Source organism: Curcuma longa, chromosome 7 (assembly GCF_044706935.1).
Source record: "Curcuma longa cultivar G26 ecotype Majalengka, Jawa Barat chromosome 7, ITB_CL_G26_1.1, whole genome shotgun sequence".
Classification (NCBI taxonomy): Eukaryota; Viridiplantae; Streptophyta; class Magnoliopsida; order Zingiberales; family Zingiberaceae; genus Curcuma; species Curcuma longa.
This window is the reverse complement of record NC_133867.1, coordinates 5,091,710-5,107,663: the sequence shown is the minus strand read 5'-3', so window position 1 is coordinate 5,107,663 and position 15,954 is coordinate 5,091,710. Positions and strand designations below refer to the sequence as shown.

The following is a 15,954-nucleotide window of genomic DNA, read 5'->3' as shown; positions in this document are numbered from 1 at the left end:
AATTAGTTATGTATGACTTGATGGTGGTTTTCTAATGAAGTACATTTTCAGGAAATTTGCTCAACGGCCAAATTTTCCTCAGTTTTCTACAACATTGTTAAATTTAACCTTGTGTTGAGTTTCCAAGTACTTGCACAATGTCTTTGTACTTTTAATAATTTCCCACTTGTATGTCTCCTTGTTCTTTTCTTGAGGAAAACAGATAGCAGAAGTGACCTTGCATATGTATTAAAATAAATAAAGTATAAGCCACTTAGCAACATATAAGGTAAATTTGGTGAAATTTATCTTTAAGTTAGAATTACATCAGACTTTTATGCTCTGACATGAGAGAGTGTCAGAATAATTCAATAGATAATTGGTACTAGTCCTTCAAAGGGTTCATATTATAACCTGTCCTCCTAATTGGTTGCACTAATAAAGAACAAGGTATGTGCAATATTTCTGATGATTCAGCCTTTACCATCCTGCATTACTTTGTCTGATCTTCCTAACACTGGAGTTTTAATCTAAAATATTCTCACTTGTTTCAACCTACTTTAATTGACATCAACAGTTTAACTTCATTGTTTTTACCGGTGCATACCATGTGCATTATCATTTTGGCATTCCTTCTCTTGCTATTCTCACATATCCACTGATACCACAAGTAACAATGGTTCCAAACACATGCGAAAATAGGCTGCTGTGATGTTGGTAATTGCGTTGCAGCCTCTTTATTTTTTTACACATCATCTCTCTAGCACACTGGTCATCTTGGAACTCAATTAGTTTTCTCTTGATGCTACTGAGCTGAATGTGCCAGCGTCTCTATGACCTTGAGTGCATCAAGGGAGGTACCAGATGGTGTGAAAGTTATTTTGACCAACTATGGTGTATTATGATACATCATAGAGGACAATTTGTATGTAATTTCATTTATTAACTAAATATCTGCAGTAAGAGAAGAATCTTCTTTCCTGTTTGAACTTGAATGATAATGGCATGGACTAAATCTAGTTTATTTCAACTGTTTTAACATCAGCAAAGATGTAGTTCAAATCTTTTAGCCACAGATTAAAATACTCATGTCATGTCTATCATGAAAATTATAATCTACTGTTTTCCTCAATAATATTGGGTCCTTGTTAGAATATGGGTTCTCGAACATTAAGAAGATATGATATTGCTAAGAGCCATGTGATGATTGTCTTGCATTTCCTTTTTCTCACCTGTACCATTCCTTAACAGATATTTGTTCTCATCATGTTAATTTTTCATGAAGTTTAATATCCTTTAAACTTTTTATGATTAAAAGCTCTTTTTATATCTTTAATTATAACATGTTTGCTCGTATCGTGGTGATGATTTTTCATGAATTTCATTCTTTGAATTTCTCTGCTTCTCTTTTTGTATCTTCAATTATTATTTAACTGTATAAAATTTTCCTTGTTTTTAGTAGTATTAGCCACTTTGATGTAGTTTTGATATTCCAGTTTTTATCACATACCGGACTGGATCTGAACCTTCCAGGCCTAACTGGTCAATTAGTCAGCTTGCTCTGGTTTTGAAAACACTGGAGGAAAACACTGGAGTTTGGCTGACAGTTCAATTTTTGTTGCTTCATTCTGTAAGCATTTAGCTACTTATTATGAGCTTCTGATGTCATTGTTTTTCCTATAATTGCAGACCAAAAGATCAGGCCTATCCTTCAATTATTGCAATGGAATTCTGTAGCGAAAACATGTTAATGGGTGGGAGTGACTGTGAGTATGGTGGTCCTGCAGTAGTGCAATTATGGGATATTGAGTCTCCAAAGACATGTCGTTCTTTTTCTGCACATGATTCTGTAGGTTATTTTTGCTTGCATGTTAAGAATTCGTATGTTCAGTTTTTGATGACACACTTTGTTTACAGTATATTACTTCGTTGAAAACAAACCCAACTGGCAACACTATCATCACAGGTGCTATTTTCTCTTGTAATAATGGTCTAAATTCTGAATGTTCAACAATCTATCTTTGTAACTTATATATCTTATTATGTTTTCAGGTGCAGGTGATGGGACTATTGGTTTATTTGACATCCGGACTTGTGCTACAATCAATCATCTCTCTGTGGGCCCTGGTTTTGAGGTCATTGTACCTGCTTGATAAATTACTGTTTTGCTACAATTGTACTTTTACCATCATTCTATTAATTAATTATGTGACTTTGATCTGCAAGCACACACTTGGATCTTTTGGCTACTGCTTCTATTCATCTCTTAGATTTATTTGCAGGAAATATGGTGTAGTAACAATTGCTACTAGTTTTTTCAGGTTTAGATGATGCATTATTTACTATTTATTTTTCTCCTTTCTTGTGCGTTATCTAAAAATATATTTGTCTGTTAAGTTGGATCATACTTCTTGACTAACTGAGGTTATACCTTCAGCTCGGGAACATGCTGTTTTTTCTATATTTATGCCGGGTGAACTCTGGTGGGAACATTTAATTGTTTGCAATAATAGCCAGTATGGGTATTCAGGAGCAAACTGTATGTTTGCTTCTTTTTTTTCCGTCTTGAGAAAGAGAAAAGATGATCTGTGATTATTGTTATGCCAGAGAAGCATAATATGCATGGAAGGAAAATGTGATTGGTTGAACTTTATATTGAACCCTTAAAGTGTTCCAAAATGTGCTTGGTTTTTGCTAGGATGTTGTCGGAACAAGTCCTTATGGATTCACATCCTATTTGACTTTAGTGAGTCCTACATCCAGACATTGATCAAGATTAAAGTCTGTAGGATCTGTTTGCATGGTGAAAATCCCAAATTGATTAACATTTTGCTTTTATATTGATTGCTTGCATCGACCAACTTAGTGGCCAAATTGATATACTATTTTGCTTTTATCTTGATTGCTTACATCAAAAACAGAAATGTATGCCTGAGATAGGGGCCAACACCCTTGGCCATCCCAGGAGCAATGCGTCATTGAAAACATACCAGCTGTCCTCGAGAATATGTGGAGATACTCATGTTAGTGGGTGCCCTTCCTTGGCCTATAAATAGGGTCATGGGGATCCATTCAAAGGCAGAACAAAGGAGCCATAAACCACTTCCACTTTTCCACTCCAACATCTCTTCAAGCCTATTCAAGACCAGAATGGAACCTCACATGAGAACATATTTCAGACGCCAGGCAATGCAGTCAACCTCATTTAAATCTCAAACGACTCAGCCTGACCTCATTTAGTATTTGCCCTCCAATAAGACCCTGTATATGGCCTGTGCTAGCCATGTGTCAGCAGCCACACTATCTGATGTAATTTAACCATTATAGTTGCACTGAGCTAAATTCTTTGTGCCATCATTAGCAAAAAGTACTATCTGGACATGTATTGAGATAAGACACTAGTTAATTAGCAAATGAACGAAATTATTAAAGTGGGGGGCTCCAAGCTCATAGTTGTGCATGAGAGAGTGTGAGGGTCCTTTTAGTGATTATGTGAATGGTGTGTCCCACCAAGATTATTCATTTGGGATGGATTGGGTTCTGTTCTTATCAACCTCAACATAGTACCAAAGCCTTTTTATAGGCATGAAGGGGTTTGTTGAAGCAAGAGTGTTACATGCTCATAGCGTTACATGGTTGAATGAAAGTGCTTAGGGAGCATATCTGAAGCTAGTCTAATTTGGATTGGGTTCCATCCCTCTCAACAAAAATAATATGATAGATGACTTGATAAAAATGAATATGATATCAGGAATTCAGAAACATCTGAGGAGAAATGGCGATGTGGTTGACTCTTGTAGCTGACTTTCCAATCTGCCCAAAGTAGCACAAAAGTTCATTGGCAATGCATTTTTCTTGGTTGATTGTTTTTTTTACAAATTTTAATGCATTAGTTTAGTTGATTATAGTACTTAGGCCGACTATCAGCATTCAGCTTTTCAGTTTAGTTCATCCTTCTTATAAGTTTTGAGCACGAAATATCTGAAGTTGCAGAGAAAGAGCCTCTTTTGTACAATATTATTATACTCTATGTTAGCATTTAGATTTTGAAACCCTCCTTGTTTATGTATTGCAAAGTGTTCTCTAAATACTTTAGACTGCTCACAAGGTGCTTGTACTTTCTATGATGTTCTTGGCAACTTCATAGGTCCTTAACTCAGTTTCCTTTGTCACAGGTGACGTCTGTTTCTTTTAGTAGTTGTGGAACCTATTTTACTGCATCTGGCACATCAAATAATACCTTGGTATGGGATACACGAGTTTTGCCAATGAACTATGTCCAACTAACCCATGAAAGCAATGATATGCGTTTCTTAAGGCCTTTGCATTGTTTGAGCCATGGGAAGCAAATGCCAACTGCTGAATACGCAGGTCAAGTTCCTGGGTGAGTACCCAAAGGAGAATCCATATTTTGTTAGCAAATGTACTTAAAAATTGAAATTGCATAAAAAATAACTAGAGTTCGTATCCAACTTGAAGTTCACTGTTCCTTTTCAATTGCTTTCCTTGATGATGAATGTAAATTTTGTATATGAACTCAATCACCATATGAAAATTCAATTCAACATTATCCACAAAGTGGAAGCATTCCTTCTATTTACTTGGCAATTTAGAGAACTATAAAATGGTAACTATGTTATGGAGTTTCTGGAGCTTTGTGCCATTTTCATTTATGATCCCCCTGATTGTCCACACTTGACAATATCTAGATAGATGGTTTTAGAAAAGCTTTGCAATACAGTAGATTTTATTTTTATTTATTTCCTAAATTGTTTATTTTGATCGTGTAATATAAGTTGTCCATATTTATGGGCTTGGCTAATCCAGTAGTGGATGCTATTTTGTTTGTGTGCAATTAGGATATATATAAATATATATATATATATATATATATAATGAGTTGAATTAATTTTTTTTTTTTTTTGCTCTGGAACTCTCCTCTTGGTCTCACAGCTGTTTGTTTTGTCCTTCATAAGCTGACACTTTTCCATTTCCTCTGTCCTCTCTTCTTATCTCTCCCTATCTTTTCTCATTCTATTCTCTTCTACCTCATCTCAATTTTTTCCTGATGCAGTATGAGATAGACAATAGAGAGATTGTAGGTCCTATAACTGGCTTAAAAATAGGGAAACAGTAGAGGGCTACATCAAGAAAAAGAATAATAATCAAACAGTGTAGGTGGTGAATTGAATTAATGTTCTTTTATGCTATTACTCCTCTTTCCATCTTCTCCCAGTTCTTTATCTATTCTTTCCTGCATCACTAGGATATTGAGTCTACTCTTAATTCGGTCTGAGGAAACTGATCTGGTATGGAATCTGGTAAGAGTTCCCTGATGTGCTACTAGAAAATTGGGAGTTCATTTAATTTGAAGTACTAGGAAAGAAAAGGCTAAGGACTGTTCTGACTTCTGATAGAGCTTTCATGAAATTTCATAGTTAAAATTTTTGACCATTTGTCAAAGAGTTGTGAGTAGTATTTCTATTTTTAAAATGTCTAATAAATACACGGGTGTCCAATTTCATTCACATTACAATAAGTGCATGCATGTTGTAGGAAGATGCTGCATAAGTTCCACTGACATAGATCTTGGTTGTCAAATTGATGTTTGTACCATGAATAGTTTTGATAAAAAATTATAAACTGTGTCAAAAAAGTATTCTACTTTAGATGAGTTTTGGTATTTAAAAGTATATAAAATAATATAATATTTCATTTAATAGCATGATAATAGGTGAAGTTAAATGCAGATTCATAACAAAAATATATGTTTTCATCTTCCATTGATGACAATGTGCAAATTATTATATATTTTAATTTATTAAGAATTTAAATGAAATGACTGATTGAAATGTCCTCATCAACTGCTTTTGGCATAGAAAATTTATTGTCATCAAATAAGATACAACTTAGATATGTCATACTTCTAAGTCACTATCAATTTCACACTTGATAATTACTCTCAATCATTGTTAGGTATCCAATTCATATTGGCCGCACTCAATTCTGTCCCACTTATTAGGATTTTTTCTTCCATGTTAACTTCGAGATGTCACTTTGTTCAACTATTATATTGTTATCCTCTAATATATAATTTATCAATTGTTTCTTCATTATAATAAATTCAGTTCAATTTGTAAGATCTTGGGCTTTATATAATTTCTTGATGGGTTAAATTGATTTTTTAGTTTGTTCAATTTAAATTTTAATGAGGTTTTTATTTTTAGAATCATATAATCGTATGATTTTTGATAACTATGACATAGATATCTTCAGAATACACCAGATTAGCATACAAGGTCCATTTAAGAGGTCAGACTATGTACAAGTTTAATTCTTTATTACCAAAACTACGGCATAGCCGACAAAGGTATAAAGTTTTGTTCCCTGTAGGGCTTTTAGTTTCTGGGCAGAATGAGATGGTGCAGGTGCCCTCCTGACATGTAATTCCAGTTGGTATTAATTAGAGGAGGTACCGAGAAGAGGAAGAAGTAGAACAATAAGGGTTCTCATTGTGCCAAGACATAGTTGCACAGCAAGAAGAAGAATAAGGACTATTCTTATGCAGGGACCTAGTTGCATGCCATTAGTAGCCTATCTGGTAGTTCATCAGAGCTAGCGCTGTTGAAATTGGCTCGGAAAGTCATCGAAGAAGGTTTGCCATAATCTCTCTCAATACAAGTGAGGTAGTACTGATTTCGAAAACCTTGTAACCAGGATTATGTGATTGGGGGTTTCCACACCATTGAAAATTTTGACTTGACATGCTGTAATTATTTTACACTAGTTTCCAATTTTCAATTCCTAGTGGTTGGTTTATGCATCATTTATCTCATGTAGAAACCTCAATCGTAACCTTTTAATTGTCACAGCCATGTTGAGAAAGGTGATGAAGGAGTAAATGATGCTCGGTGGCTTCAGACAGAACCCGTATTAGTAACTGTCAGTGGCGACGGGAGGTTAGCAGATTACATTGATCTTCTTCTGATTTATTTATTTCCTGTATCCACCTTAGAACGTTTCCTTAGTTGTTTGCTACACACAGCATGGCAATGTGGAATGTTACCCTCGGTCAACCTTGCATCAGACATCTGTTTAGTCATAAAAGATGTGCTAATACTGTAAGTTAATGTTCATCCTCATTTTCGGGACATGTTCCATGGTCATGGCGATTTTACTGCAATATGGCACATTTTTTATTTGACCTTGATTAAAATGTTATCGACCACAGGTCGCTGTAGCTCCAAATGATGAATACTTGTGCACAGGAGGGGATGATCAAAAAATTGTGAGTTACTTTGGATAATGGTCACTTACTGTTTATTCGTAATAGATGTCCTAATTACCATCGATAGGAGTCCATAAAACATTTGGTTGATTACTTCCATTTAGGGTGAATAAGGTTATATTGATGATCATCTATCATAACTTTAAAGTCATTTCATGCCTCGAGTTAATATAGAAGACATTTAACAAATGAACAATCAATAAACAGATTCTGTCATAAAAGATCTATGCAATCTAGAATCATCTTGTTTATTTCCTCACATCTATGTTTTACGATGCTACGCAAATGTATCTTTATCCTATTGGCAATCTAACCTAGGACATACCTTCAAATCATGACTCAATATCCTATTGGTTATAGATAGTAGAAGGGGAGCCTTGGCACAATGGTAATGTTGTTACTATGTGACTGTGGTCACGAGTTTGAGTCACGGAAACAATCTTTTGCAATGCAAAATAAGACTGTAAATCTTTTTCCGGGACCCTTTTATGTTATAGACAGTGTATGAGGCCAACCAAGCAAGACTAATCACGAGATTTAATACCTTGACAATGAGGGATGGAAAGAGTTTTATTTCTTGAGTTTCATGCTACCACCAGAAAATTTTCATCTAGCAGTAATCCAGGGATCATTTTGACGGTGGAGGTTTTTGTTACTGATATTAGGTTATGGGTAGTGGATTTGCTCCGACATTACTTCTCGTAGCTTTAGGGTTTAGGTTGATTCTTATCTGTTCTATGTAATAGTCTTATTTGCCCCACAATAACAGTTTATGGGTTGACAGGTTTTGTATCACAAGAAAGATGGAGGTGCCCGCCTGAAGTGGCGACTGACTCATCCGCTGCAGGACGATAATTAGAATGTTCTACTACAATGGCTCTTGCAGACTCACGCTGACAGTTGAGTATCAAAGGTGGGAACAACTTCAACGCCTATCAATGAACTTCATACGATCGCGGTTCCATAGCCGTAAAATTGGTGAAGACTAACACAACAAAAATCATTGTGACAGGCCATGTCAATTTTGAACAGCAGAAGCTACAGGAGTGAACCCAATCAATACACGCCTGCTCACCGCGAACTAGGAATCAGAGGCAGTTTCGGCTAATGACACAAAAGTCTGAGATGGAAAGAGCTCTCAAGATCCGACTCTAAGCTAGAACGATGGAGGATGACTGGTCTATTTGTTCAACTTCTTAGCTCTTTCCCTAACAGAAAGGTGTGTATTAATAATAGAACCGTTGTGTTTTCTTTACCGGTTTATCGCAATCTACGAATATTTAAGACACATGATTGTGCTTTGCATTAGTTTTGCAATCAGTGATGAGCATTAGCACATCAAAAAAAGGATCATAAGAGGGTTTGTGATTTTGATAATGCCATGTGCTTCTTGCTACTTCACAATACTTTTGGAGCCCATGCTTTCGATAACAAAGATATCTGCAAACAGGTTTATAAAAACGCAAATTGATTCACGTATGTGTCTTTTGTGAACTGTAGATAATAAGTCTTTCGGCCGCAGCTCAAGTTGACTTGCGTTCGGCCCCGGCTCAAGTTGACTTGCGTCCGGCATGGAACACCCGGGGTCCAAATCCATTGTCTTTGCCTAAGAAGTTTCTTGTTTTCACTCTCTTAGTGGTTAAGTTGGGTCTATTGGTTTCTATTCTTGTTTTATGTAGCTTTGCTGTGAAATCAAGTTTAGGTCACAATCAACTAATAACATCTATAGGTTAGGGCAGGCATAACTCGATCTCAAATTGTGTTGAGTTCGGCATGAACTCAGCCTTATTGTACACCCATTCGGAAATATCTAGTGTTAATTTTTTTCTTTAATTTTTATTTTCTTTAACTTAAATATTATATTCAAAATCTTAAATTTTAAAAAAATTAAAAATAATATTAGATATTCACGGACGAGCGTGTAACATATCATCTTCTTTTTCTTTTATATGTATGTGGTCAAATGATATATTGTACACTCCGTGGGCATTAGTAAAAATTTTTTAATTTAGAATTTAGATTAAAAGAAGTGAATTTTTATTTTGAAAAAAATATATTGGATGCTTATGGGATGTGTACTATATCAAATCCCATATATATTGGATGCTTATGAGATATAAACTATAATTTTCTTTTAGAATTTAAGAGTTAGATTATAGTGTTAAACAAAAAAAATAAAAATAAAAATTATTTTTTATTTATTTTTTTAACTTATAATTAAATCATTTAATATTTTTTCTTTAAAATTTAAGGGTTAAATTAGGGTTAGATTATAAGACAATGATCTATTGTTTGACTACTCTATTTTTTTAAAAAGGTTAGATTATATTTTTTATTTAATTAGACCTTTAACTAAATGAATCTTCCACTTATCACAAAGTGGGACAAAATCCATATTATACCGCATCTAACTAATCGTCCAAGACTTGTATAAGTTAAGTAGGTACATTGTACCAATTACATCTAATACAACTCTTGTATAATTATATGAACAACCAAATTTGTTCATTATGCCCATCACATGAGATATCCTTCTAGATTACCATCCATCTTGAATTAGCTTTGGCTAATTGCCAAAGCTAACTCATGAAATTGTTCTTAATACATCACTCGATTCTAAAGAAAACTATTGCGAGCCACCTCCAAATTTTGTTTCAAACTAACAGAAAAGAAGAAAAAATAGTCATTCCAATTGTTGCTTCAAACTTAAATACTACTAGATCACATTCTAAAAATAGACTTGTCACCACAGTCTGATCGAGACCCACAACTTGAAACCTCAAGTTTGTGAAGTTGGAATACTAGAAACATTACTAGAATAACATTAGAAGTTGGCATATCACATACTATCAAGACTACTAAGCTAGTAAGTTTGCTCTATAACTTACTCCATATGGGGAAAAATCTCAGGCGTGCAGGCGAGTTTAGCGAATTTGGCTCACCACACCGCGAAACTCGGAGAGCCCGGTCATGCGGAAGCCTCAATTTTCTGAGCCTTTTTCGGATGCCTTTCACCTGGATTTGTCTGGTGAGGACGCTTGCCGCCGTGCCCTCTTCCTCCCCTATTAAATCTACCACCCCTAGGAAGGAGCCAATGTATCAGAAAAATGATGAGCATGATGATAACTGGAGTGATGGTGGTGATGAAAAGAGTTTTGAATTTAACATGATGAAGTGAAATACATACCTTCCTCTGTTTGATTTGTTTTCTTTATGCCTCTCCTGATTACCGCGAAGGAAACTCCAGTATTCCTTCTCTGCATCACCTGAGAAAGCAACTAGATATCAGCATACCCATGGTCTACAAGGACCTATCAGGGTCTACAAGGAATCAAATATATATATATATATATAAAGCCCGAAATATAGGAATTCACGAGATATCCCATTATCATTCAACAAGGAGAACTTTATGAAGATAGTGTAGATAAAGTTGGGCTCATAAGAAGCTTTGAAGAGGAATGTAGAGTTTTATGTAATCAGTGAGTGCCCTTTCAGATACAAGTTTAAAGACAATTGTAAAAGCCAAGCATATAATACAAATCAAACAAAGAACAATTAAGAAATATGGCATCCATCTGTTGAACGCTTGAACTTGAACCCAGATGATTGACAGAAGGCCATTTGGCAAAAGCATATAGATATTACTTTACAGCTCCACATGATACAAGATTGATAATGATAACTCTCGCTGTTATTTTAACAAGTAAAATTAAGGTCGACTAAAAAGAATATATTAAGTTAGCGTAGCAAATTATACCAGTCAAAGCTTCCAGGGTAGCAACATGATCCTTCACGATGAAGCCACCTTCAACAAGGACTGCTGCAGCACGAGCTTTTGTAGCGGATTCAGGGTCCTCGAAACGAACATATCCAGATTCCTCACCTATTCTGAAATCAACATACTTCAAAAAAAAACAGAGTCATTTGCTGATGAGATTTTCAAAAGAAAAGGAGAGATCAATTCTGATGCAGGATGAACTTTTGCAGTTCTTAAAAGATTGCAATAGAGGCTTATACAAAAATCATGCCTCTTTTGCGAATTTGCCAAAAATACATTCAATAACATCAAAAAATATACCAAGAAAGTCACCATGGTAAGAAAAAAACTAGGAGTTTGAGAGTGACATCATGATCTAACTTGCAAAATATCATGCAACATAAACAATAGTAGGAGCAAGGGATACTGTATCTAAACTTAATTAGGATTTGATTGAATAGAATTGAACTTAAATTAGACCAAAATTTTCATATTGAAAGGAGGCAACAGTGCTGGAATCAGAGAATCAAATGAGATTGGAACTTTGGTGGGATTTTTCTCTTTCCAATGTTCTAGTGATTGGTCATGATTTAATCATGATGTTGATTAATTGGAAGTATTTTTCTATTTGTTTGTGCCATTCAGGGTTTCAGCTGATTCAACTTCAGTGGAAGTATCACACTCAAATGTAGGATCCCATCACTCTTCCTAAAGCATGGGTCAGTCGGATCATATCATGTTTTAGCTTCTTGTTGTGGCCATTACTTGAATATACATGAAATTTTTTATGTTTGGTTTTATACATGCAATTGTTAAATGTGTGGTTATGCTTATTTATGTAGTTGCCTTCGGTTTTAGGAGTATCAAGTTGGTGTGTTTGGACAATGTCAAACGGTGGTCAGAATTGACACTTGACGAAAGTGGTACACTGAAGTTGCATTTTAGTGAGAGGAAAATATGAGAAAATCATGGTTTGATATGTGAAATACCTTAACAGCACCAAATTTCTCGAGAAGTTTCTTAATGTCCTCCCTTGCCACTATACTAGCATCATTCCTGTTCTTGCTTTTATCCACTGGCAGAGATTCATCTTCTTTATCTTCAGTGTCATGTTTAGCCTCATCAGTAGCCTCTTCTTCAATTTTCTCTGAGAGACCTTCAGTCATATTTTCATCATTTTCTGTAGTAACATCTGACAGCTTGCCAGCCTCTTCTCCCTTATCTTTATTCTCCTCATTCCCTATGTCTTCACTATTCTGTTCAAGAGGTTTATCCTCTTGCTTTTTCTTCAACTTAAATGCAACAATTAACCCTTTAGGATAGCTATCATGAACCAGATACAAAATATTAGTCAGAAAAAAGATAAATATTTGGATGAAAAATAAAGACTTAAAAAATATAGAAAGCAGTTGGAGAATCTTTCATCAAAAGAACTTTAAGTGCAAGAAATGACAAGTCACCAAAGAATGCATAAGTTAATAGATATAACCTTTCATCTGGTGAACTTCTGTTATAAGACTTTTCAGCTTCTTCCCTATTCTTCTCTCTTTGAAGATCAAAATCCTTTCTGCATTTAAATTTTAAAATAGTAATCGAAAACCATAGTTTCATAGATGGAGTTAGGGAAAAAACCAAACACTATGATGTTAAATAGGAAAAACAATGAAGTATGCAGCATATGTCTTTTATGTTATCTACTAGATTGATTTGACCTAAATGGTTTTAAGCTTATCGAATATGATAGACATTTTACCAATCAATTATATGTTTTTCTTTGCGCCTTAGATGGTTGAATGATATTTGACATCAAATAGTGCCTGAACCACACAGGGACCTGGAGAAAATTGACTGAGCACCAGCAAACCACTAGGTTTCGAATGAACACTAGAAGTATCCAAAAAGAGTTCACATAAAAAGTAATGTGATGGATCTCCTATTGGTATATCATGCTGACATGCCATGTCATGCAAAATTCAAAATCTTGCAGAAAACCAGTTTGTCAATTTTGACAGAAAAGCTACATTGGAAATTCTGATAATCTTAGAATAACAAACATTCATCAACTATCCCAAAAGCACAAATTATAAGAAACTTTTATATCATGACAGAGGTAACAGAGAATCCTCTGTCAATCTATGCATGGGACTGATACGGCTAACTAGTTGGTTTGGATAGTTGAGAATTAAGCCTACCATGTAGGACCCCATTATGGCCCACACAGTAACCGGAAACATTTTGTGGTCACCTAACTGTACAAGAAACAGACAAGAAAACTTACTTAGGTTGCAATTCTAACTCTGCTCCAGCAAAAACAAGTTTCTCCTGTAAAATTTTATTTGCATCCACTTCTTCCGAAAATTCAATCAAAGCCGTGCCACAGATGTGTCTTTTGTCAAAAACATGACGAGGAAGCCTAACACTATTTACCTGTGTGGATGCATCAAAACATAGAAAAGTAATTAATGGCAAAAAAGGATAACTTTTGAAAATAACTGACCAGCAAGTAATGAATGAATTTTAATGTACAATCCTAAACATAAGATGAAACCTTGACATCAGTAAAATTTACAGCCACCTTTCTGGTCCAATATTGTTGATGATAGATTGTATGAAGTGATCTAAATATAGATGTATAATTAACTGTTGGAGTTTACAAACTTCAGCAAATAAGATCTTACATTCTCTGCTATGATTATCAAATTTTGAACATTTAAAAATCTTCACCATTCAAATAACAAAAACTCAAATATGATATTCTTAAAACAGAACAGTCAAAAGGCTGTAGTAAGTAAACAAATAGACACTAGCAAAGTAATAATGTTTCAGCTTAAATTGTCATAAAAGCAGAAAAGTGGAACCACTGTGGTTGACAATGCAGACAACATTCTGGAAGTTTAATCTAGTCATGCATTATTTCTACAGAAGATCTAAATAAACTATTAAATTAAAGTCAAAAGTATTAATGTTATAGGAGTTCAGTTTCATAACTTGAAATGTATTGGCGGAGTCAAAATATTTACTTAAGTATCTCACGAAAAAAAATGGTTTTCTTTCAACTGGTATGGTTAATGGTTCTCTACTGCTTTTATACTCTTCCATCACTTTTCAGTTGTTCTCTCTTCCTCTCAGTCTCCTGTTTTTTTTTTAAGTATGCGCAGTCATCTTGAAAATAAATCAGAAGCAACAAACTCCTTGTTATTGTTTTTTTTTTTTTTGCTTAAGAAAAAAGGTCACTAAGTCCCTCCTTCTAATAGCTTAGAACACCAAAATCTTCAGGCCAAACTCCTTGTAGATCAATATGATTAAATTCAGCATCTAACATTTGAATATTTTAGGGATATAAGCTACTTGACATCACAACTTTAGTTTTGTGAGGTACTGCTTTAGGCATGGTAAGGCTTGAAAATAAAGATAGAAAATTTGACCTAGCATAATAGGTCGTAAATCTGTTTGTTCTTGTCAATCATTATCTACACCCATAGTCAGTTTTGCTAGTCAAAGGTTATTGCCATTATTCAGTTCGACAATGGTTATCAATAGAGAATCAAGGCAAAAGTTATTAGGTCTGGGGACAAAAATCTAATACCATACAGATGATATATCTAAGAATCAGTTGCATGCTATAGATATCACAACACAATGGCTCCTTTGTCTTTTCAATATCATGCATACAGGAGGATTGAGCAATTTTCAATCAAAATAAGCAGGGAAGGCAACCGTACAATTCCTAATGTAAGTTGTTCGATATGAGCAAAAGAGGGTATTGATTATAAACTCTCTTAAGGGTTGTGAAACCAATCAATTAGCAAAATATTGTCATAACGTGCAAAATAATAGTGCAGAGCAATCATACAATGATTATACCTTTCCATGCTGAGCAAAGAAGGACTCAATGTCTTCAATCTTAACATCATAAGGCAATGGTGATGCAGCAACAGTCTTTGAATCCACAAGTTCTAGAATTTCTTCAGGTGCCACAAGGTTAGTACTCCTTCCAACTTTCTTTCCTGGGGAAAAAGAAAATTGGCCAGTGTAAGAAAATATATCTCAGTAAGGAACTCAAGACCAAACAGAAGGAAGAAACCACAGTCCATAAAACCAATCAATGACCACAAACGGTGCAAAACTAGAACAAAAAGACTTTTTTTAAAGAAAACATATATCTTGTCTGGAAGAGGGAAAATGTTATAGAAGAGTACCCAAAAAAGAATAGTAATAGGTAACGCAGGATACAAAATTGTATAGCCGTATGGGAGAGAAAAACTCTTAAAATGGTGTACTCGATAAAAAAAAAATCAATGGCAGCGAGAAAAGCAACTGCGGCTGACACAGTAGTAGAGATTCCTCGACTGCTCAACCAACCAAACAACGATAAATATCAACAGAAATTTACCATCTTCTGAGATTCGAAGGGATGTTGAGCGCCTTAGAACATCCGCCACCGCTAGCACTGTCTCCTCTGGGATATCTTCGGGCTTCAGCGCCGCATCCAAGCCCAGATGGTTTTTCATACGAGTGAATGAGCATATTAACGACAAGCTCACCACTATTTCCACAGTTAAGATCGGCAAACCAAGTAGCAACATAATGGCGATTGAAGGGGGAAAGACATAAATCAAAGGAAGAAACAAAGAAATATTTTTAGCAAAGGATACGTCCATCCTCATTCTCCTGCACCGATTTCTTAAGAAACTTGTCACGGGGCAGGTTGCTGTCGCTGAAATAGAACTCCACCTACGAAAATGAAAGGCAAAACGATCAGAGGAGTCGAGAGAGGAAAGGAATAAGCCAAGCCACCAACCTGTCGTAGGACGTTCTTCGCCTTGGCCTCGTCCAAAGGGGTCGCCGCCGCCATCGTCGTAGGGATCGAGAGGGGGAAGGCCGGAAGGGAGAGCGGAGAACAGGAGGAAAAGAAAAGAAAGGAGTA

General features: G+C 35.2%; 2 protein-coding genes across 3 annotated transcripts in view; one reads left to right on the top strand and one right to left on the bottom strand.

Moving 5' to 3' along the window:
• Positions 1-11,789, top strand: part of LOC141831848 (uncharacterized) — a 25,434-nt gene extending 13,645 nt beyond the window's left edge. Inside the window, exons 13-22 of one of the 2 annotated variants that reach the window (XM_074719255.1) lie at positions 1,669-1,828; positions 1,897-1,945; positions 2,032-2,114; positions 4,155-4,363; positions 6,852-6,938; positions 7,025-7,100; positions 7,211-7,267; positions 8,052-8,180; positions 8,280-8,486; positions 11,673-11,789. In XM_074719255.1, coding sequence (XP_074575356.1) covers positions 1,669-1,828; positions 1,897-1,945; positions 2,032-2,114; positions 4,155-4,363; positions 6,852-6,938; positions 7,025-7,100; positions 7,211-7,267; positions 8,052-8,126 — 796 coding nt within the window. In that variant the 3' untranslated portion in view covers positions 8,127-8,180; positions 8,280-8,486; positions 11,673-11,789. Of the gene's footprint in view, positions 1-1,668; positions 1,829-1,896; positions 1,946-2,031; positions 2,115-4,154; positions 4,364-6,851; positions 6,939-7,024; positions 7,101-7,210; positions 7,268-8,051; positions 8,181-8,279; positions 8,638-11,672 lie in introns of those variants that run through there. The other variant, XM_074719253.1, reaches the window with a different exon arrangement.
• On the bottom strand, positions 9,941-15,954 carry LOC141831849 (la protein 1-like). Its single transcript, XM_074719256.1, has 10 exons — positions 15,829-15,954; positions 15,683-15,761; positions 15,421-15,573; positions 14,892-15,034; positions 13,306-13,454; positions 12,517-12,594; positions 12,017-12,350; positions 11,028-11,172; positions 10,455-10,533; positions 9,941-10,347 (listed from the first exon to the last, which is right to left on the bottom strand). The coding sequence occupies exons 1-10, from the start codon at positions 15,880-15,882 to the stop codon at positions 10,236-10,238; spliced, it is 1,326 nt and encodes a 441-aa protein (XP_074575357.1). The 5' UTR covers positions 15,883-15,954; the 3' UTR covers positions 9,941-10,235.